The 24,559-nt window shown below is 33.7% G+C and overlaps 1 protein-coding gene across 1 annotated transcript; it reads left to right on the top strand.

Moving 5' to 3' along the window:
• The first annotated feature begins 17,757 nt into the window (after positions 1-17,757).
• Positions 17,758-23,679, top strand: LOC105420132 (WAT1-related protein At2g39510). The gene is made up of 7 exons (XM_088854186.1): positions 17,758-17,985; positions 20,228-20,290; positions 20,375-20,491; positions 20,992-21,247; positions 21,535-21,693; positions 22,820-23,064; positions 23,487-23,679. Exons 1-7 carry the CDS (start codon positions 17,807-17,809, stop codon positions 23,677-23,679), a joined length of 1,212 nt encoding a protein of 403 aa, XP_088710312.1. The 5' UTR covers positions 17,758-17,806.
• The last annotated feature ends 880 nt before the right edge of the window (positions 23,680-24,559 follow it).

Below are 24,559 nucleotides of genomic sequence, written 5' to 3'. Positions count from 1 at the left end.
GGTCATTAGCAATTTCTTTCATTTATTGAGTCAGAAACTGACGTTGATTTTCACTTCTATAGATCATGTTTCCATTGAAATTCATCATCCTTTACGTCCAGCAATGATACATTGCATATTTTATTTAATTGTTAATAACATATTTATTTTACTAGATGAAAATCTGGGTCGCCGAATTTTCAAACATGTACTACATATGGTCATCACATACATATTTTGGTGCCAGAGGGTGCCAATATTTTCAATTTTTAACCACTTTCACAAGACAAGAAAATGCAAAAACATCGAAAGCTCTATTTTATTATTGTCCCATTGCTTCTTTGACCAAAACATGTGCCATTGATACTATAAGTGAAAACTTGCTAGGTCATGTGATAGAGATTGAACTCCCAGTATCTCATACTTTTTCTGAATGTTAACGTGGGACCCAGTGAGAATTTAATTCAAGATGTCACCTTGTAGCATATGTGGCTCTTAGGGTGTGTGGTCATATATGCGGACATACCGACATTAATGCACCAGACATCATCAACCGACATTAATGCACCAGATACCATCAGAACTTTGAAATATGGCATCTGTATAGAGAGCCCGGTCTCTCACGTTGCTCTTATTTCTCATGGATGCATCATGCACGACTAGTCCTAGCCTATGAGTTGCACAAACCCAACTAATCAAATTAATAACAAGTTTAATTTTTTGAATGATAAAAAAATTTAAAAGATTATGATATTTTGAATTACGATATGAGAAAAACCATGAATAAATATATGTTAGTTAATTTTCACTTGAAAAATAGAATATAAAAAGATTGAGATAGCTTTGAGATTTTGTCAAAACTTCATTTATGAGGACTGCCATCCATGCATAATTATGTCTCATACCTCTCATTTCAACTTGGAATTTTTTAGACAATGAAAGCTAAAAAATAAAACAATGTCATATTTTTTTGTTTTATAAAAATTTGACAAACAATTAAATAATTTGAAAATCATCTCAATCCTATATATCCATAATATCAAGGTTGAGATGATCAATTATAGGATTTTTCGATGTCATAAGAACTATTTCAGGAGAATTTTTTAAATCCATCTTAATTGTACAGTATAAGGTGAAAACTTATTCCTTTCATTTTTAGGGTGAGGTTTATATAATATGCCCACCTAATACTATACAAATAAGGCGCACCACGAATTTTGTCAGAAGACATAGTTATGGTGTTAGAAATTTTAAGATGGTTTGAAAATCTATGTTCAACCCGAATTATTTAAAAATCCATAAAATGTGGAGATCGAGCAAAAATTTGAAATCTTGAAATTAGACGGTCCAGATAACTTATCACAAAAAACACTATTTTACGACTTAAATTTTTTTTTTTTTTTTGTTATATTCATACATCTCGAAGTTGAGATAATCACTTAAAAGGTTTTCTGATTTTGAAACACTCTTTCTACTTGATTTTCAGAGTACACCTTACCTCTAATATAAAGTTGCAACCTTATATAAAATTTTCCTTATTTCTATACGAGTATTTATAGGGGTTGCACCTTACCAGGGTCGTTGTACAGGCCACATCGGTCAACGGCCATATCCCTTCTGTGCAATATCCCTTCTGTGGTTGGTACAATGTTCAAATTGGACAAGTCTCTTAGCATGTGGTCCGATGTTAAAAACATTGAACAACATATTAAAATGACGATCCGATATTGCTAACATCATGTTGTCAATAATTTGAATTTCAGTGTAACAAAATTCCCATTGACGTCACCAGTGAGCAATATCAAGCCATCATTTAATATGTTATCCAATATTTCTAACACCTGCATATATGTTAAGTTCGATGTTTTGAACATCGGACCAACCATAAAACAAGAGTACAACTGAGAAATATGTTTCTTGTCCTGCTATTGTAAACATTGCACATACCCCTAGCTGGGCCCCCACCAGACGAATAGCCTGCACATAAAAATAAAAAATAAAAATAAAAACAAAATAAAAAAACGGTCTAATATTTGGAACATCAAAATGAGAGGTATAATGAAAAAAAAAAGGCATCCACAGTAAACCTTTGAGTAAAATTTATTGAAATATGAACTTCTGCATGGTAACCCTATTTTAATATAGTAAAAACCATAGTTAGCAAGTCGGAGAATAACAATGTATGGGCAAACTAAAACATTAGTTATAAATCAGTCTTGCACCAAAAAGTTGGAAGCCTAGAATGGATAAAAAATACAAATCGCAAAAAGTTACGAAAGTTAGAGAATAATCAATAGTTTAGATTTGGAATATGTAAAGATAAACAAATAATAAGATTATGAGTTGCAATTATCATATGAATACATTAAACCAATGGTTTAAAAAACGGATCGGTGACCCGGATTGGGCACCCAAAAAACCGATTCGGATCGGCAAATCGGCGATCCGGATCGGGAATCGGATGAAACGGTCATAATAAAGCTTAAAAAAAATCCGAAAAAATTATTAAATTTATTATAAATATTGTTTTTTAGGAATTCAATAAGAAATGAGGGTATGCGAATATTGATATGTTATTTCCCTGCATGAACCGCCATTCAGCATTTAATTTACATCACACAAAAGGATAAACATAGAATTATCATAGAATAAGTATATCAACATACATGGACTACAATAAAGCATAAAATTAGTAACATATGATCTAAAAATAAAATGATAGACGATGTTATTGTTCTTCTTGGTCACGCTGGTACCATTGATTGAATTCGTTTAACAATTCCTTGAATCGATCTAAAAACGAATCATCGATATTAACAGGCGTCTGACTATTCCCAAATCCCTGAGTGTTAGTGTTTTATTGTGTTCCCAATCCAAAATCCCCGAAGCTTGTCCATCCTTCATGTTTACCTGCACTGTCGTGCTCATCCCTACACTGTTGCTGTTGGGACTCGATATGTGAATAATTTGGCTGGGATAGGGTGGCCTCAGAATCATCATCACTCTCATTTTCTCTTTGAATAATATAGATTAAAAAAAAATTTAACAAATTTTCAAAAAAATCGATCATGGATTAAATAAAAAAAATCACAAATTTTCAAAAAATTCTATCATGGATTACAAAAAAAAATTCGATCATGGATTAAAAAAAAAAAATCACAAATTTTCAAAAAATTCAATCATGGATTACAAAAAATTCGATCATGGATTACAAAAAATTCGATCATGGATTACATAAAATTCGATCATGGATTACATAAAATTCGATCATGGATTACAAAAAACAAAAAAACATAAAAAAACAAAAAATTCCATCGTGGATTACAAAAAAAGAAAAAAACAATTCGATCATGGATTATTAAAAATTCAATCATGGATTACAAAAAACTCTATCATGGGTTACAAAAAAAACAAAAAACAAAAAATTCGATCATGGATTACAAGAAAAAAAACAAACATTTCGATCATGGATTACAAAAAAAAAACAAACATTTCGATCATGAATTACAAAACATTCGATCATGGATTACCAAAACTTCTATCATGGGTTACAAAAAAAAAAAAAAAAAAAAACAAAAAATTCGATCATGGATTACAAGAAAAAAAAACAAACATTTCGATCATGGATTACAAAAAATTCGATCATGGATTACAAAAAATTCTATCATGGGTTACAAAAAAAAAAAAAAGCAAAAAATTCGATCATGGATTACAAAAAAAAAAAAAAAAACAATTCGATCATGGATTACAAAAAAATCGATCAAGTATTACAAAAAAATCTATCATGGATTATAAAATAAAATAAAAAAAAAAATTTCTGTTCTTCCGTACGGACTCGCCGATTCCGTACAGTGAATCGGCGAGTCACTATGAAGAATCGTCCGGTTTTCTCTAGAAACGGACGATTCCCGTGTTTTTCACCGATTCGAACCATCCATGGCGATTCCTGAGTCCGATTCGACTCGGCGTTTTTTTAAACACTGCATTAAACTATTGAACAACAGTTTATGTCCGTACCAAGTATTATTAGACTCATATTTGATAAATTTTTCTCTAAGATTTTAATAAACACAATAACAATGCTATATTTGTTGTCACGAGCAACAACCGTACTAAATACAAGAACTACAATAGCAAACAAAAAGAACTGTAACCCAGGGAATGTGATTATTGTTCAAAAAAATAAATAGAAAAGAGGATGACAGTTAACTAAAATGCAAAAAACCAAAACATAAAATATTGATCCATCCAAAGTGCTATATTATATACACAAATGAGAAAAAAAAAAAGGAAATGTCAAATTAATCGAACTTTTGTATGCAATAAGAAAGCATTATAATGCTTAAGAAAATGCAAATATTTGAAGCTCACTCTGAATTCTTAGCTATCTAAATCTTTAGTTATCACTGAATCTCTCTCTTGCTCACTTGAATGATGCTTTGTGTTTTGATTTACAAAAATATAGTATTTTTCATTGGGTTACTCTTCCTCTAACTATTCTTTTAAGATCTATGGTTGTTTTGATGGATTATTTTTTTGAGAATATATTGTATTTTTTTAATAGAACATATTAGTGAAATTTTCTTATGGAATTTTTTGTTAAGTCAAAGTTTCTTAATTTACTCCCACTTTTAATGTGACGATCTCAAAAAAAAATTCAATTACATTAAGTCGATGAAGTTGTTTAGAAAAGGTTTTGTTTTTAAGAAAAGATGAAATATAGATTTATAACGCTTCCGTTAAAAAACATGATTTTTTGAAGTTCTTTTGAAAAACACGAGTTCTTAAAGGATTTCAAAAAATCGGGAAATTTTTTTTAGAAAAAAATATTATTTTAATCAGAGACTTGCTAACTATGGTATGTACACAAATTTTCCTTCGTTTTTTTTTTATGATTTTGCTGCACTTCATTAGTAAGTGGGACTGCAACATAGGGTCAGGAATTCACATTGGAGCATGTGTGGCATAGACCGAGCGTAATATCTGTTAGGAAGTACGAGTTAGTTCAATCGGAAAACTCAAAAAGGCCAAGATAGGTCTAAAAGGACATCTTTAACAGTAGTGAAAAAATATATGGGGACTTATGGCATCACTCAATGTATGATCTTTACTATAACGGAATAGCGGATCAGAATTTGAGTAGTCAACCCCAATTAATTGGAAAAAATGATTCAATGAAGATGAATTCATATTCGAGCGGACCAACCTGCACCAATGTTAGTTCGAGGAAAAACCAGTTTCGTTTAAATGGTTGATATAATTAGGGCAAAGTGCATAGACATGTCCGGTACAGGAAATTGAGTTAGACAAAGAGAAAGAGATGTTTTTATTTGAAACTTTAAAGACGGTAAATAATACGTCAAGGACATAATGAGAAAGAGATGCAATATGAGAGAGAGAGAAAGAAAGTGAGAGTCAATGAGAGGAGAGATTTATTTCGAACTTCAAATGTGGCAGATAATGTCAAGGACACAATTCAAAAGATGGATGGCACTGAGTTAGTGAGAGTCAGTGAGAGAGGAGAGATTTATTTCAAACTTCAAATATAGTAGATAAAGTCGAAAGGCACAACTCAAAAGAAAGATGGCACCATTGTTCACAAAATGGCCCGATCTAACAGTTAACCGTTCGGTTAGATCAGAATTGGTCAGTGACTGGTTTCGGTTTTGGATGGTTAAGGTGATTAATTGGTATTTTTAAAAAAATTTAAAAAACTGTATGTAAATTATCGAAAATAAAAATTTGATTTGTCATGTATTTTTAAATATTCTTTACACTATGGTAAAGATTAAAAATTGTTTTGGTTATTAATACCCATTTTTTTTAGAAAATTTTAAAAATAGCTCTTAGATAATATAAAAATGACTAAAATATATTTTTTTTATTAATTTTCAATTTTATTTTATTTTAACTGTCTGAGACTTGTCCGGTTAAAACAGTTGAATCAACCGATTTATCGATTAAGCTTAATAAACTGCTTTCAGACCTACGTCCGATTAACCGATCCGGTTTGGTTTTGCCAACTCTCGCGGGCATAAACGATGTTGAATGAGAGATTCGTAATATGTCTCGCACGAAAAGGAGATGCAATTAAAAGATGCATCACAAAACCCAAAAGGTCATTTTTGTAGGGTTCGCATAATATACACCACCTGTTTGAAGACCAGCACGGGTTCGAATTTCAACTTATTCTTTGAGTGGGGGCCACATGATACTAAAGTTTATGTGGGTTATGTTTCTTGGAGGTCCTTTTTCAAAATTACCTTGACCGTAGGGGTGGCAACATGATGGGTCTACTATGAGTTTATTTTATTTTTTATTTTTTACCATCATATACCTTATGATATAAGTTTTTTTTTTTTTTTGGCCAATAATACTGTAAATATTGTCAATATTATAACAAACGAATACTAAACGCACATCTAAAGACATGATTACCATCATATATGCTATGATTACAGGTATTGCTGGACCCTGACCTAGACCTGAATAGCTTTCAGGTTCAATACTTAGACCCATATGCAGATCCGAGGCCGTATATACCTATCGATTCTCGAGTCTAGATGGGTCCATTACTACCTTTACTTAGACGTTGCCAAAAGGCACTTTGAAAAAATGCTGAAGTACCTTTTTGAAAATTGTCAAAAGGCACTTTGAAAAGCATATATGATTATCATCATATATGCTATGACTATGGTGCGGTTCGGGTATAATTGGATCCTGACTTGGACCCCGAATAACATTCAGGTCCAAAATTTAGTCCCATATGCAGATCATAGGTCGGGTATACCGGTCGGTTCTCGGGACTAGTTGGGTCCATTACCACCCACACTCAGAAGTTGTTAGAAGGCACTTTGGAAAAGTGCTTAGAAAATTGCCGAAGTGCATTTTTGAACGTTGTCAAAAGGGACTTCGGAAAAATGCTTAGAAAATTGCCAAGGTGTGTTTTAAACGTTGTCAAATGGCACTTTGGAAAGTGCTGAGGAAATTGCCAGTTTGATTTGGGACTTACCTTTCTGTGATGGTGCAAACTGGTGCTTAGAAAATCGTCAGTCTCACTTGGGACACACCCAACATGAGCTCTGCAATTCCAGGACGAAAAACTTAAATATCCATGGGTTTTCCTGATTTTTCATGGGATTTTTATTTTATGTATTTTTTTTGTTTGAAAGCTTGCTCGTGTAGTTCTAACAAACCCGAGTCCCACAAGGTGAGTCAAGATTAGTACCCTAACGCCAAAATGAGAGCATTCAAGGGCTTATCTTGGGCCGGGCTCCTCTAGAGTAATCTTTTGTGCTCCAAATGGCCTGTTGTGCCTTAAATAAGCTTATTTTCCATTTCTCTTGTGTGAGTATTCTAATCGTAGTTATTAAGACTAGATCAAGACTTCTTATCGGGGCCTTGACTACTTTGGTTCAAGTAAAAATTGGGTTTGATTAAAAAAAAAACGAGTTAAAATTAATGCTTGATAGGTTTTGACTAGTCGGACTTAGCTTATTTAACCGGTTCGTCCAGTTAAAAAAAGTTTGAAAATGTTTTAAGATATTTTATATTTTAAACTATTATATAGAACTTTTTTTATTTTTTTTTTCTGAAAAACAGTCTATCTGGTTCGACCAGTAGTTGGACTGATTTTAACAGACCAAAACCTTATTTAGTTCGATGGTCGATCTAATACTGGTCCGACTTGTTCTAATTTGGAATGCCCTAAATTCATGATGCTCTTTCATGATAAAGAGTTTATATCAAGCATGAACCTCTATCTTATTCATATAACGATTATCTTTTCAAAGGATTGTATACTATAAGATCATTTGGAATAAAGCTAGAATCGGCCCAACTGTCAAATGTGAACCCAGCAATGGTTTAAAAAACGGATCGGTGACCTAGATCGGGCATCCAAAAAACCGATCCCGATCGACGAATCGGCGATCCGGATCGGGAATCGGGTGAATCGATTAGAAAAAAGCTTAAAAAAAATCCGAAAAAATTATTAAAATTCATTATAAATATTGTTTTTTAGGAATTCAATAAGAAATGAGGGTACTCCATTAAGAATTTTCATGTTTTTGAATGAATATACGAATATTGATATGTTATTTCCCTGCATGAACTGCCATTCAGCATTTAATTTACATCACACAACAGGATAAATATAGAATTATCATGGAATAAGTATATCAACATACATGGACTACAATAAAGCGTAAAATTAGTAACATATGATCTAAAAATAAAATGATAGATGACGTTATTGCTCTTCTTGGTCACGTTGGTACCATTGATTGCATTCGTTTAACAATTCATTGATTCGATCTAAAAACGAATCATCGATATTAGCAGGCGTCTGACTATTCCCAAATCCTTGAGTGTTAGTGTTTTGTTGTGTTCCCAATCCAAAATCCCCGAAGCTTGTCCATCCTTCATGCTCACTTGCACTGTCGTGCTCATCCCTACACTGTTGCTGTTGGGACTCGATATGTGAATAATATGGCTGGGATAGGGTGGCCTCAGAATCATCATCTCTCTCATTTTCTCTTTGAATAATATGGATTAAAAAAAAAAATTAACAAATTTTCAAAAAAATCGATCATGGATTAAAAAAAAAAAAATCACAAATTTTCAAAAATTCTATCATGGATTACAAAAAAAAATTCGATCATGGATTAAAAAAAAAAAAATCACAAATTTTCAAAAAATTCTATCATGGATTACAAAAAAAAATTCGATCATGGATTAAAAAAAAAAATCACAAATTTTCAAAAAATTCAATCATGGATTACAAAAAATTCGATCATGGATTACAAAAAATTCGATCATGGATTACAAAAAAAAAAAAAAATATAAAAAAACAAAAAATTTCATCGTGGATTACAAAAAAAGAAAAAAACAATTCTATCATGGATTACAAAAAATTCAATCATGGATTACAAAAAATTCTATCATCGGTTACAAAAAAAAAAAAAAAACAAAAAATTTGATCATGGATTACAAGAAAAAAAAAAAAACATTTCGATCATAGATTACCAAAAATTCGTTCATGGATTACAAAAAATTCTATCATGGATTACAAAAAATTCGATCGTGGATTACATAAAATTCGATCATGGATTACATAAAATTCGATCATCGATTACAAAAACAAAAAAAACAAAAAAAAACAAAAAATTTGATCGTGGATTACAAAAAAAGAAAAAAACAATTCGATCATGGATTACAAAAAATTCAATCATGGATTACAAAAAACTCTATCATGGGTTACAAAAAATTCGATCATGGATTACAAAAAAAAAAAACAAACATTTCGATCATGGATTACAAAAAAAAAAACAAACATTTCGATCATGGATTACAAAATATTCGATCATGGATTACAAAAAATTCTATCATGGGTTACGAAAAAAAAAAAAAAACAAAAATTCGATCATGGATTACAAGAAAAAAAAACAAACATTTCGATCATGGATTACAAAAAATTCGATCATGGATTACAAAAAATTTTATCATGGGTTACAAAAAAAAAAAAAAAAAACAAAAAATTCGATCATGGATTACAAAAAAAAAAAAAAAAAAAAAACAATTCGATCATGGATTACAAAAAAATCGGTCAAGTATTACAAAAAAATCTATCATGGATTACAAAAAAATCTATCATGGATTACAAAATACAAAATACAAAAAAAAATAAAATAAAAAATAAAAAAAATTCCGTACGGGACTCGCCGATTCACTGTACTGGACTCACCGATTCCGTACAGTGAATCGGCGAGTCACTACGCAGAATCGTCCGGTTCTCTCTAGAACCGGACGATTCCCATTTTTTTCACCGATTCAATCCGTCCATGACGATTCCCGAGTCGAACTGGACGAGTCCGATTCAACTCGACGTTTTTTTAAACACTGGAACCCAGTATATTTAACTGTAGGTCCTCTCTTTGCATAAATTATAAAAAATATTCCCTTAATTTACCTCTTGTCTCACATTATCAATGGTGATGTTGACCTTTTTGTATCAAAAACAAATATTTTTTATTACTCAGTAATCCTTCCCTACAAAGATGCAAACCATCACGTCATCGTTACGATGATGATCAATCAAAATATGGACAATCATGAGAAACGGCAAAGAAAAATATAAAGTTGTGCCTAACGTTATTGGGATTCGTAGTTAAGGGTAAGAAATAGGTCGAAATAGGTCATTAAAATTATAGTAATCAATATAGGCAATAATTTAAAACGCTGTGATTTTCGATCCATATTGCCGATTCAAATGGTAATTGGTTGAAACTTAATCGGTTCCAAGATGGTACGCGTTGCAGCCAGTTCCCCCTTAAAAGTCCTTATATATATAATTTTTTTTTTTTTTAAATTTTATCTAATATGTTTTTGAGGTCCTCTCTAAATTCCAATAGCATAAACCCTAATTTTAAGTTTTATTTTAGTCTTCTTTTTTTTAATATTTTGGGCAATTGATTCAAACCAATCCACACCGAATCCGAATATCTGATCCAATAATCCAACATGGAATTATGGGTAAACGATCCACCCCACTCATCCGGATTTTGAAACAAATTATAAGGACTAAAACATGGAAAAATAGTGTTTTTGATGATTTAAGTGTGAGTGTTGTTTCCATAAGGTTGCAACCTTAAACACTCCATTTAAGACACATCTTCAAGTTTTACCATAACATATAATTTTGATGTAAAATATTCTTAACATTATCTCAAATCTATTTTCAAATATAATTATAAAATTTTAAACTCCAAAATGGACGGACTAGATAATGTGTTATAAGATGCACCATTTTTGGAACTCAAAATCCCCTTTTTTTTTTTCTTTTTTTTTTATATTCATACATCTTGATATCGAGATAATCAATTAGAGGGTTTTTCAATATTAAAACAAATTTTACCGATGGATATTTGAGGTGCCTTTGTAGTTCTACATTTGAAGCATACAGAAAGCAAAGACATACACGAAGCCATCTTAATGATGAAGATTAAGTTTGGAAAAAGTTTATAAAAGATTTGCAACCTTAAAATGTAAAATTACAAATGCACATAAAAAATCCATCATAAAAGGTTGATTTAATGTTGAAAAAACCTCTAATTAATCTTCTTGACATCGAGATGTATGAATATGCAAGAAAAAAAAAAGATTTTGAGTCCCATTAGTAGTGCATCTCGCAATACATTATCTAGATTGTCCATTTTCAAGTCTTTCATATGATTATAGACCTACTTGATTTTAACTATTTTTAAAGTTTAAAATTTTATAATTAGATATGAAAATAGATTTTGAGATAATCTAATAAAATTTGGAGGTGCACTTTAATTAGATTGTCTAAGGTTGACGTTATAGAAACCACACCTTTTTTTGTTTCTTGTCGTTTGTGTGTCTATTGAGCATAAACTATGCTCCCTCGGGAGCATGTTATACATTTATTCCCAAGAGCAAAACAAAAACACTTAACTTGGGGAGTTGGGAGTGTTTGTTCTTTTTTTTTTTTGTTAAGTTTCAGGATCCATCTAATTATAACTAAATTATTATTTTCAAAGAAAAAAAAAATCAAGACTTTGAATTCAGGAGCATCTAAATTATTCCGTCTGAAAATTGGATGGTTCTGGTACGATCATGGGATGGCATATTTTTTGTATGCACATAGAGATTGAGAGATATATGGAGTAAATTGGGAAATTTTGTGTCCAAAATTTTGTGACTCATCTAAGTATCACCACATGATTATTTTCACGAAAAAGATTGGATTTAAGTTATTGAAAGCTTGGACTTACCCTTGGACAACTCTTGCTCAATCCTGAGAAGTTATACTTTTGTAGGCATATAGAGAGTACTGTAGTAGAGAAAAAAAAAAGAAAAAAAGATTGAATTAATAATTGGATGTGTAATTGGGTTGCCGCATTTATTTCATTGACCAAGCTCACAGTTCAAGAGATATTTTCTCGAACTTTATAACACACCCAAGCTATCAAATTTCACATTGTGGACTACGCAAAGGCTAGTTCGACCCGGGCACGGTCCATTGCCACCACTTGAGCTCTTCCACTTTAATATTTAGTAACATGTAAATTCTCATGTGGCTCAACCTTCTCTCCTAATGGAGGAGGCTCCAAACTTAAACATTTGATCCCATATAGACTTGATCCCTTCCATTCTTATTGACTCCGTCTCTTTCCTCAAAAGAATGTCTTCTACAACTAATAAAAACATCTTATATATAGTATACAATCCCTATATAGTATACACATAACATATAAGATACATTATTTTGGGAAAGGTTTCTATACTTTCTCTACATCATAGAAGATCTATACTTCCCCTACCATCCAGCCATTCAATTTTGATCAAAAGAGCAACTCACCGTTTGATCTTAGATCCGACGTCTCAAAGTATTTTATTTTTTAATTTTTTTTTTATACAAATTGTATGAATATGAAATTTGGTACTTGCCATCTTCTCATTGGGACACACCTATAAAAATATTAAAAACATTTTTTTGATAAAAAATAATGAGCAAAATACCCATTGGAAAATTTAGGGGTATTTTGGTCATTTTATTTTATTAGAAATATTTTTTTAATATGTTTTTGCTAGTGCGAGTTTAATAGAGGATTGGACATCCAAAATTTTGTGTCAAAATAATTTCTAGAAAAAAAATTAAAAATAAAATAGTGTAGAGACATGACATTGTGATTGGGGCAATCTGAGCCCTCCATTCAGAATGTACGGTTGGATAAAGGACGAATATAAGTTTTATGCTTTAGGGGAAGCAAGCTTGCCCCATATTTTTTTCTTGACTTTTAAAAGAAAGGGAATATCTTATGAGGAAAGGTTTCTATACTTCCCTTGCATAGAAGATTTATGCTTCCCGTACCATCTAGCCTTCCAATTTTGATCAAGAGAGTCACTCACCCTTTGATCTTAGATTTGATGTCTCAAAGTATTTTATTTTTAACTTTTTTTTTATAAAATTTACATAGATATGAAATTTTGTTTGTGCCATCTTCTCATTGGGGCGCACCTATAAAAATATTAAATTTGTTTTTCAATAAAATATAATGACCAAAATACCTCTTGAAATTTTCAGGGGTATTTTGGTCATCTTATTTTATTTAAAATATTTTTTAAATATTTTTTCCTAGTGCGAGTTCGTTAGAGGATTGGACGTCCAAAATTTAGTGACAAAATATTTATAGAAAAATAATTAAAAATAGAATAGTGTCAAGACGTGACATTATGATTGGGGTAATCTTAGCCCTCCATGCATAATGGATGGTTGGATAAGGGGAAGTATATAAGTTTTATGCTGTAGGGAAAGCATAGAAAGCTTCCCCATATCTTATGTGTATTGTACTTGGGGTGAGCTATTGACATGTTCGCTCGATAAGAGTTATCTCATATAATAGAAAAAAGCAAAAAGGTCTCTCACATGATCTAACCCCAAAAATAAAAATAAATAAAGGAAAAAGTTTATATAACATTGCAACCTTAAAATGTAGAATCATATATATGCCTCAAAACTCCATCAGAAAAGGTTGTTTTAATGTTGAAAAACTCTCTAATTGACTATCTCGACATCGATATGTATGAATATGAAAAAAAGAAGAAGAAGATTTTGAGTCCCAAAAATAGTGCATCTTGCAACACATTTTTTAGACCGCCCATTTTCAAGATTTTCATATGTTTATAGGTCTATTTGATTTTAACCATTTTTAGAGTTTAAAATTTTATAATTAGACATAAAACTAGGTTTTCAGATAATCCTAAGATTTTTTTATCCCAAAATAGCATGTTATGATAAAATTTGGAGGTGTGCCTTAATTGGATTGTTTAAGGTTGCAACCTCATAGAATCCGAGCCCATAAATAAATAAAGGATGCGGTTTGTATAAAGTTGAGACTCTAAATAATCAAAGTAATGCACATATTCAAATAGTGTCGATAAATGTGGTTTGAATACAGAAAATCTTTGTGATAGCTTTAAAATATATTTTTATTTCTATTTATTTATTTTCATAAATAAATAAATAATAGTTATCTCTTGTGTTAGCGCATTGTGCATTTAGTCCCTCACTCTCTCCTGCAAAATTTTTTCAATAGAAGATTTTGAGCTTCATTTAAGAATAACCATGTGAACACTTGAGAATGTGGTTGGGTCGTGATGATAGAACCACCTGAACCCCATGGCGAGGTCTTGGACACCATTCTTACTGGAGGCCAAATCTCCAATGACTCAACTATGTGAATACTTGTGAAAAAGAAATGAGAGAGAGAGGGAGAGAGATTTTGAGGTCTTCAATTACTTAGATCTAGCTGCTGAAAAAATGGATGGTTACCATTCAATCTTGGATTGTTATTCATTCCATGCTAATATATAGAGTGGTTATGATTTATTTATTTGTTTTTGAGGTTAGTGACTAAATTGTAGAGGTTACATCCCCTAAATTATCGTGTAGTAGTGATGTGTTCGTGTTTGGAAACAAGAAAATTAAGATTCCTTTTTTGGTTCTCTTCAAAAGTTTTCCATAATTCTCACTATCTTGCTTAGTTCCACCCACCAATTTCCAACCGTGATCCCCATACCCAGCCAGATCAGGCAATTCCTATTTCAGTCTTTTTTTTTTTTTACATTCTTTAAAATGTAAATTTATCAAATGACATCTAAATTTTGAACTATCTAATATCTTACCCATATGTTTGATTTGATTTCAAGCAGCCCATAATTTTCTAATCAAAATTCGCATATCTCATCAATGATGTATCACACTGTGTTTAAAAAATATTGAATCACACCTAAGATAAAATATTGAATAGTACAACTTTTAGGTGTATTTGACAAATGAGAAATTAATCAAAATATGCCTAGCTTATCAACTATTTAACATTTTAGCCATTTTCAACTATCATATGATGTTTAGTTTTATGAGATTTTTAAAATCAAATTAAAAACAATAAAATGAAAAATAAAAATTCATATACAAATCCCTATTTATTTAAATATTTGAAAATAGTCAGATATACTTCATATTTACAATTAAGTCCTATTTTTTATGATAAAAATATTTTAATTTTTTTTTCTATATATTGGATTAAGCTTAAATTTAGGATGTTCATACTTCTCACTTTCACACACCTAAAACTTAAAAAAATAATTTTAAATAAATATAATTACCAAATTACCCTTAAATAGTACATGACAGTTTAGTATTCAAGGGTCATTTGGGAATTTTATTATTTTAAATTATTTCTAAAATATTTTTTATAGTTCTGTGATGGTGAAAAATATTGATGCACCAATTTGATGTATAGAGAAAGCAATAGAATTAAAATATACTTTATACTCTTAAAATGGACTTTGATTGCAATAAAAATAAAATATATGAAACTATTTATTAATATCAAAGCTATAACAGGATTTGTATATAAATTTTTTCTATTAAATAATTCTTCTCTTAGGTACATAAATTGGTAAATTTGTCATAATAAATCTTGCTTTTAAACAGCCCTTGCATAAGGTTGAATCTTTAAACAATCAAAATAAGGCACACTCCAAATGATGCCAAAAGATGCTTCAGTGCCGGAAAGCTTCAAAATAGTGTAGATATAGAAAATCTACAAACACTTGAAAATATTAAAAATGGACGGTCAAAGTTATACATTACAAGATGCACTATTTTCATAACTTAATTTTTTTTTTTTTTTCTAAGTTACAAGTATTTATTAATCACTAGAAACAACGTACACCTATATATCTCGAGGTCGAGATGATTAGGAGGAGAGTTTTTCGATGATTTCTCCTAAGAGTTTTTGAGGTATACCTTATTTCTGAAGAGTAAAATTGACATCTTTTAAGAACTTTTTTCCTTTAAATTTTGTTCAAGGGAGTTAAAGATATGTTCTCTTCCCCGGGAGTAACGAAAGATATCAGGCTCCCGCGGGAGCAGAAAAGGTTTTGGCAAGACGCCAAGACCCGCAGACGCTTCAACATGGGTTGACTCGGGCGTGTCAAAATACAGAATCCAAGCGAAACTGAAAAGAAAGAGTTCATATAGAGCGAGGTTGTAAACAATCAAATTACAACTCATATCAAAAAAATTTCTAGGCGAGGTTCTTTTGGTATTCAAATTTCTTCGAATTGATCATCTCAGTTTTAAGATGCATAGACATGAGAAAAAAAATTGATTTCAAGTTTAAGAAATAGTACATCTTGTAATACATTTTTTTACTGTCAATTTTCAAGATTTGCAAGTTTTTTTTTTATCTGCTCAATATATACTATTTTTAAAGTTTTAAATTTTATAATTTAAAATAAAAATATATTTTAAAGCTATTACAAAAATTTCTAGTATTGAAAGCACATTTTTTACCCTATTTAATGATGTGTTTTACTTGGATTGTTTAGAGCCTCGGCATACAAATCGCAGACAAGAGTCTTAATTTATTTCATGAATGGCGGACTCGACGCGTCAGCCAGGTCGCACCTGATGACGCCACATGGCTTGAAATTGGTAATGTTGTGACACGACAGAGAAGACTCGCCGGTTCAAGCCTGGCCTTGAACCTTATAGCGCTAGGCCATGACGCGTTGGCTAAAATAATAATAATAATAAATAAAAAAATAAAACAAAACAAAAGCCAAACCAAGCTCGTCTATCTTGGCTTAACCCAACTTGGCCTGGCCCAAGGTTCTAATTTATTGGGTGGGCCATCCAGTGCCACCCTATAGTGGAATATGTCTCATCTCGTTTGTGACGTCATGACTCTTCAATGCTTCAAACCCGACCCTAAGCCTATTAGGACGGGTCGTGCCACATGGATTAAAAAATAATAATAATATAAAAAAATAAAAAATAAGAGTTAGATTGGGCCAAACCATACTGGCCTGTTTGGACCGCGCTATGCAGTATTGGCTAAAAAAAATATAAAATAAATAAATACAACACCCAGGTTGGGCAATATCAGTGGGGGTTGTAATAGGTCAGGTATGGGTTCGGATCCAGGTTTTGGACTCAAACTTGGACCCGATCCATTGGTTCCAAAAAATGGACCTATACTTGTACCCGTCGGATCTACCCCGTCGAGCCTCTTTTTTTATTTTGCCCTTTTTATTAACATCATGTACCCCGTATTATTGGCAACAATGGCACAATCGCTATTAGATTTCAAACCATGTGATTTGTCGTTTAATAGTTAAAGATGACTACTAGTTCTAATTATATATGATCCTTAATACGCCTAAATGAATAGGGTTCAAATTAAAGTATTTTATCTCTAACGGTTTACGGGAATGAGGTGGATCCAGCTGGACCCGGACCCTTATAGCGTTTGGGTCTAAGTTTTGGACCTGGACCCGAACCAGACCCGCTGGGTCTAAATGCTAGAGCCGTACCTGACCTGTGTCGGGTATACCCGTGGGCCCCAGATCAGGTCCAGGTCCATTGCCACCCTTACAAACCAGTCTAGCCTATTAGGATCGGGCGGTGCTGCATTGGCTAAAAGACAAAAAAAAGCAATACAAAAAATAAAAAACGAGAGCCGAGTTGGGCCAAACCAGGCTGGCTTGTCTTGGCCTGGGTCAGGCCCAGCCATCGGGTCAAGTTTATGGCCCAGGCCCGCCTTATTTTTTTTTGAGTGGCGCCACCCCGGACCGTTTCCACCCCACAGTGGAATCTGTCTCATCTCATCTGTGACGACAATGGTTCGTTATTGCTGTTATAAAACCTGCGAGAAAATGGGGTAATCCCATCTCTCGAAATTGAGATCGAGCATTCGGGGGGACAAAGGGATTTTTTTAGAGAGAGAAAGATATGGGTTTGGGAGGATATGGTCCTGTCCTTTCCCAGATGTTATTTATCTCGTCGCTTGCGGTTATGTATATACTCATTAAAGCTGCATTGGAGCATGGCATGAATCGCTACGTGTTCGTAACGTATAGACAGGCTGTGGCCACTATCGCCATTGCCCCTGTTGCTTTTTTCTTAGACTGGTAACTAAACCTCTTTTTCTTCCTTTCCTGCGTACGTACTTAACTCACATGTTTCTCTCTTTCTTTTCTATTTTATTTTTTTTTGACCAATGTTAATAATTTTATGGATGGAAAGAGACTATAAGGGTAACATTGCATCATCACCAATCACAATATCAAAACAAATCACGCCATATTTAGCCAAAGACTTAGCTACAGAATCCGCCTCATGATAGACATAAACAAATGAGATAGGAATCACACTAGTAAACTGGCGAATTTGCGACCAAATAGACCTTAGTACCCACAGTACCCTTTGCTCAACCCTACACCATCTCATAACATTCAAAGAATCCCCTTCAGCAATTTACAGCCAAATAGACCGTAGTACCCATGATACGCTTTGCTCACCCGTATACCATCTGATAACATTCAAAGAATTCGCTTTGGCAATTAAGGGACTGCCCATATTTTTATCACGATAAATCTTCAGTCCTTGAAACGAGGCAAGAAGCTCGGCATGTTTAGCAGTAGTCTCTCTAGCTGGACCAGCAAAGGAGAAGATAACTCCTCCATTCGAATCTCTCACAATCCCCCCAAAGCCTGCCAAACCAAGATTCTTTAGAAAACTCCCATCAAAATTACGATAAAGATTATGGAGATTTAGGGACACTTTTACTTCAGTGATACCCAACTCTTCTGATATCACAAACAACCAACACCAAATTGAATGCTTAATGACATTAAGGAGTCTATGAAATGGTAGACACACACCCTCAAAAGTTCTTCTATTCATTTCTTTTCATACTTCCTACATAGTCGAGGCTAAGGTAATTTGCCACACTTTTTTACCAATCTTAGGGAGATAGGGAAAAGCCATTTTAGCAGCCACACCAAACACACTTTGTGGAATTTCTACAGATATACCCAACTGTCCAAAGAACCATGACTAAATCCTATATACAAAAGGGCAATGTAAAAACAGATGGGCCCCTGATTCACTATTATCTTTACACATCAAGCAGATATTAGTTAAAATCTTCCCCCTCTTAATAAGATTATCCACAGTTAGAATTTTATTTTGGGTAGTCAACCAAAGGAAAATCTGAACACTTCCAAAAAATAGCCACTTGAGGTAGAGACCACCTAAATCGATCATTGAATAGAAGAAGGTAGACAGACTTAACCGAGAACTCACCATCTGCTTCAACATCCCAAATCACTTTATCAGCAACATCCCTAGGAATAAACACCTGATTAGCATCTCCAAGAGAGCCAAGTAACTAGAGTAAGTATTTGCATTGAAAAATGAACATTCCACACCACTTCATTACCCTTGAACTCAACCAACTCTAAGACCTTGGCATTAGGCTGCACCATTCTCTCAAAAACATCTGGGAAGAGTAATTTCAAAGGCTAATCACGAAGCCATTTTTGGTGCCAAAAGTAGTTACTGCAGCCATCTCCCACCAACCATCTAATATTACGATGGAGCAGTGGTTTACACAAATAAATAGCCCACCAAAAAACAGACCGACCTTCACCACCAATACCACCCCCAATCCACAAGACATGCCTATCCATATCATACTTATGAGGGAGAATATGATATCACAGCTGATGCATAAGAGTAAAGTTACGTTGCCACCATTTACACAACAAAGCTTGATTGACTAACCCCACTTTTTTTATACTTAATCCATCTTCACTCTTGGGTATATACACCCTATCCCACCGAAGAAGATGATATTTCCTAGCCTCAGTATCCGACCGCGATAGGAAGTCTCTCATTAATTTCTATATTTTTTAACAATAAAATAAAGCATCTCATCTCTCTTCTTCCAAAGGCACCAATTACATGTGCTCCTCAACATTCTCTCTCTCTCTCTCTCTGAATCCATGTTACTTAAAATACCCTCTTTCCCCCCCTCTCTCTCTCTAAATCCATGTGTTACTTAACATGCCCTCTATCTCTCTCTCTCTCTCTCTCTCTCTCTCCAATCCATATGTTACTCAACATGCTCTCTTTTTCTCTCCCCCTCTCTCTCGATCCCTATATCTATTTGTTACTAAACGTTAGGGATGGCAATGGACCCGACTAGACCCGGGACCCGACAAGTAGACCTGAACCTAACCTGTTGCCACCCCGTCCTAATGCATGTGTTACTCTATCTGTCTCTTAGCTATTCTTTTTTTTGTATTAGTTTAGATCTTTCTTGCATTTTTCCTCCTTGACACTGTAAAATTGGATGGAATTTCACAGGAAAAGAATGCCTCCCCTTGACTTCAAGGCTTTGTTTCACATCTTTATGCTGGCGCTCTTAGGGTAAGTTCCTATGGTCTGGAAGATTTATTTCATCATACTTGTTTAATGAACAGTGTGTCATAGTGGTATTTGGTGAACTTACAGGATCACACTAGAACAGGTTCTCTATTTCTCGGGCTTTGAATACACCACTTCAACTTATGCAGCCACCATAACAAATCTCATCCCTGCAATCGCCTTTGTCATGGCCTGTCTCCTGAGGTGAACTTTACTTCCCCCCCCCCTTATTAGTATCCTTTTCTCTTTGCCACTGCTTAAGAAACAAGAAACGGGTGCCGGTTTTGGCATTCCATACTCCTGAGTTGGCTCGTCATAGATGGGCGAGCTAGCCTAAATGGTGAAATGGTGAAATAAAAAAAGTGAAAAAAATTACATAGGAAAACAACGGTCGTCCGAGTCCCTACAGTTCTAAGAACAAATTTGACTATTCCACAATTTATGACCATCTGGAACTGAACCCACCATAGTTGACTAAGGCGCTTTCAAGTTGGAAAAGGGGCTAAGGTCGTGGTGGTAGCACACCCATACCTTAGTTGCACGTTGTGGCTTTTATTCTCATTGACAGCTTAAAAAACCACTAACTAATTCAAACCCGGGTAGGGGCATATCATCCCCACTGAATTACCCAAAAAAAAAAAAGAGTTGATTCATCAATTTTCAACCACTGACTCAAAAGTGTCCATTTCTACTTTGCTTTATAGATTGGAGAACGTGCATATCAAGAGCCCAAGGGGCCGGGCGAAGGTCATTGGCACCATTATATGCATAGGAGGTGCTATGATCATGACATTCGTCAAGGGTCCTATTCTTGAATTCTTTCATCACCTCCGGACATCGAAATCTCTTTCTGATATTTTGGGAGCCAAATCACTGGTTGATACCAAGGACAACTTAACCTTGGGCATAATTTTGCTCATAATAAGTGTTACTGCTTATTCTGCATGGATAAGCTACCAGGTACCCACTACTCACAATAAGTGTTTCTACTTATTTTGCTCAGTGTTTATAAACAAGGAACCGGTAAATGCTGAGGCCTAGTGAATCTGGTTAGTCTCAAGTTGGCTTCGCAAAGCTTACCTTTTTTTACCCGTCTGGTACCAATCTGGAGTAACTCATGGGAGCCTGATTCTGACTCACAGAGCTTTAAAACACTGCAGGACTCTTTTGTTCAAATCTTTGACTAATGCAAATTTTCCTCCCTATTTTCTCTCCTCTCAATTTCTCTCTTTGTATACTTTTTATAGGCTTGGGTTTTCAAGGATTGCCCTGCTAACCTCTCCTTGACTGCACTCATGTTGTTCATGGGTATGGTTCAATGCGGTGTGATTGCTGTTAGCTTTGAAAGATCTGCGGCCGCCTGGAGACTAGCCTGGAATTACAGACTTCTAACATATATCTACAGCGTAAGAATTTGATCTTTGGATTAATCGCATTCATATTCATTTAGTTTTCTTTCTTTTTGCCTTCATTTAGTCACCCAGGCCCGACACATTTGCAGCCCCGGTTTCTCCAATTCTTGGTGCTAGCTCGTTGGTTAAATTCTATGTTGCTTAAGTTATGAATGCCTCTTTACTAAAACTTCAAACAAAGGGGAATCGTAACTGAGACTTTCTATGACTTTAAAATGCATTCTGATTGGTCATTTCCAAAGTCTATTTGCTTTTTTTACTGTATTTCCCTGTAGTCATCTTCCTTTTAAACTTCATTTTGTCAACATATATTGAACCCGACTTAACCCAATTAAGACTTGAGTTTTCCAACATGCTTTTACCTTTGGTCATGTTAAATAAATTCGATATTGCATATGAATGCTTTTAAAGTAAAAACACCGTTAAAGTGGGGATCTTATTCTGACTTTCTTACACCAACGATAAAGACCATATGGTATTCAATCCCATGTTTAATTTATTCCTTAAACTACTTGGTTTTTGTCATCTTTGAAAGTGTACTCATTCGATATTCTTTCTCGTAGTCCTCATTTACTATGAATCTTTGGAGCTCAACCCCTACTATTCAACTATTCAAGAATATAGGGTGTGAATGCTTTTAAACTAAAAACACAGTTAAAGTGGGGATTATTCTGACTTTCCATAACTTTAGAAAGCACAACAAGATGCTTTGGTTATTTCCAAATTTTAGCTTTTTTTTTTTGTTTTACATTTTTTACTAGATGGTCAAAATCACTATTAGCTATCATAGGTTAATTGGGCAGCTAAGGGTGTGCCGCCGGCTGTATTCAAAGTCTGAGAGAGTTCCTCACAAACTTCATGTGGAGAAATGACACTTCCTACCTATCGAAGTTCATGGACGATGCTACATTTCTAAGGGTAATTGTGACCTCCTTGTACCAAAACCAATATATCATTTCTGCACAAAGTGCAAGAGAAATATTTCAAATGCAATCAATGGCGCACCATTGGCTATCAAATTACTTAAGGACTTTCTTATACCAAAGATAAAGACCATATAGTATTCAATCCCATGTTTAATTTATTCTTTAAATTACTTGGTTTTTGTCATCTTTGAAAGTGTATTCATTCAATTTTCTTTCTCGTAGTCCTCGTTTACTATAAATCTTTGGAGCTCAACCCCTGCTATTCAACTGATAATTCAAGAATACAGGGTGTTTTTTGCTCGGCTATAGGTTTCTTTATTCAAAGCTGGTGTATCCACAAGAGAGGCCCAATCTTTGCTGTTGCTTTCTGCCCTTTAAGCTCAGTCATAACTGCTATTTTGGAGCCTATCTTTCTCCATGTTGATCTCTATATTGGGAGGTAAGCATTTCATTGAGAAATTTATCAATTCTTCATTTTATTATTATTATTATTATAAATAGCAGTTTACCAAGTCTTATCAACATTCACTTATGAATTTTTTGGACATGTGTGTCGATGCACGCATAAATTTATGTGTTTAAAGTGATCCATTCATTTGATATTAAATGGAAGCTTGGGAGTGAACAATTTGAAAATTACAGCTAGCGCTAGTCTGTGGCCTTGTTCTCAATCCACTCCTTGCCATCATTTTCAATCTACTCCTAACCATCCAATTGATATCAAGCTGCTACGGGCCTAAAAAAGACATAAATTATATGCGAGTTGGCACAAACTTTCACCCTTTTGAAAACATTTGAAGGAGTTTTGTTACCCATTTCAACTTAGGGGTTGAGTAACCCTACATATTCTTTCTTGTGCAGCGCTGTAGGAATAATTGTGATAATTGTTGGGCTTTATGTTGTTCTATGGGGAAAAGCCCAAGATACTAAGGGCAGCACCAAGTTATTACCCACCCAAAAGGGAGATGAGGTTTTTTCCAATACAGAAGGAAGGGAAAGACAAGAGAAAGAAGTGAAGATGCCCAAAGTAGAGAACCAAAATGAACCAAGGTAATGCTATATTGAGTGCCATGAACACATGCATACCACACACTAAGAAAACCCAAGGTGGAGACAGTTGCACATCATAGGCCTAAAGGAATTATTTATCTCTAAGATGTGGATGGCCCTTGCATTTGAACAAAAGGAATGTCATCAAGTTTAAATGTTGTTGTGATCATGCAATCTCACCAAATGTAGTAGAAAGCCTCACCAAATGTAGCCGAAAGTCTGAATGGCTCAAAGATAGTGAGGGCCATTTCTCCCGTTTTCCCATTTTCCTATGAGCAAAATATGTACTATTAAATAAATCAACACCATATGTAATCTTGCAAAAAATTAGTGAAGGCTTGTGCTTGAGGAAGAACCCCGTGTTAAACAAATTACTCTATTCATTGGGAAATTTACAAGATTCAATTGCTTTTATATCGCCTTTCTATTGGAAATGTGATTTTATATAGGGATTTTGAAAGCATCAGATTTAAGACATCCAATCTGCACTATGCCACATTCATATAGTGGAAATTATAGAAACCTGCATTTTTTGGGTACAATATTTTTCTTCTTTTTATCGGTATCCATATTAGTAATGTGGTTCTTTGTATATTTTACTTTTTTTAATAGTACACAGCTTTATAACCCTATAAATTGGAGTTTTTGCTCACATCTTTGATAAGCTTTATAATACATCTTTCATGGGTGCTCAAGGCTCAAATATATAGAAATACAATTTCTCACATGATATCAGAGCCAAGTTCTCTCCTCTCAGTATCTCTGGTTCCGAAGGTATTGCTGCAACAGTCCGTGGTTATTCCCTCTCTCTCTCTCTCTCTCTCTCTCTCTCTCTCGTCTTTAGAAGAGAGCTAAAACTCTGCAATAACCTTGAGGTTCTCTCT

Source organism: Amborella trichopoda, chromosome 12, assembly GCF_054954075.1.
Source record: "Amborella trichopoda isolate Santa Cruz 75 chromosome 12, AtrichopodaSantaCruz75HAP2 v2.0, whole genome shotgun sequence".
NCBI classification, from domain to species: Eukaryota; Viridiplantae; Streptophyta; class Magnoliopsida; order Amborellales; family Amborellaceae; genus Amborella; species Amborella trichopoda.
Note: the sequence above shows the minus strand (reverse complement) of the source record. Positions and strands in the feature narration are given on the sequence as shown.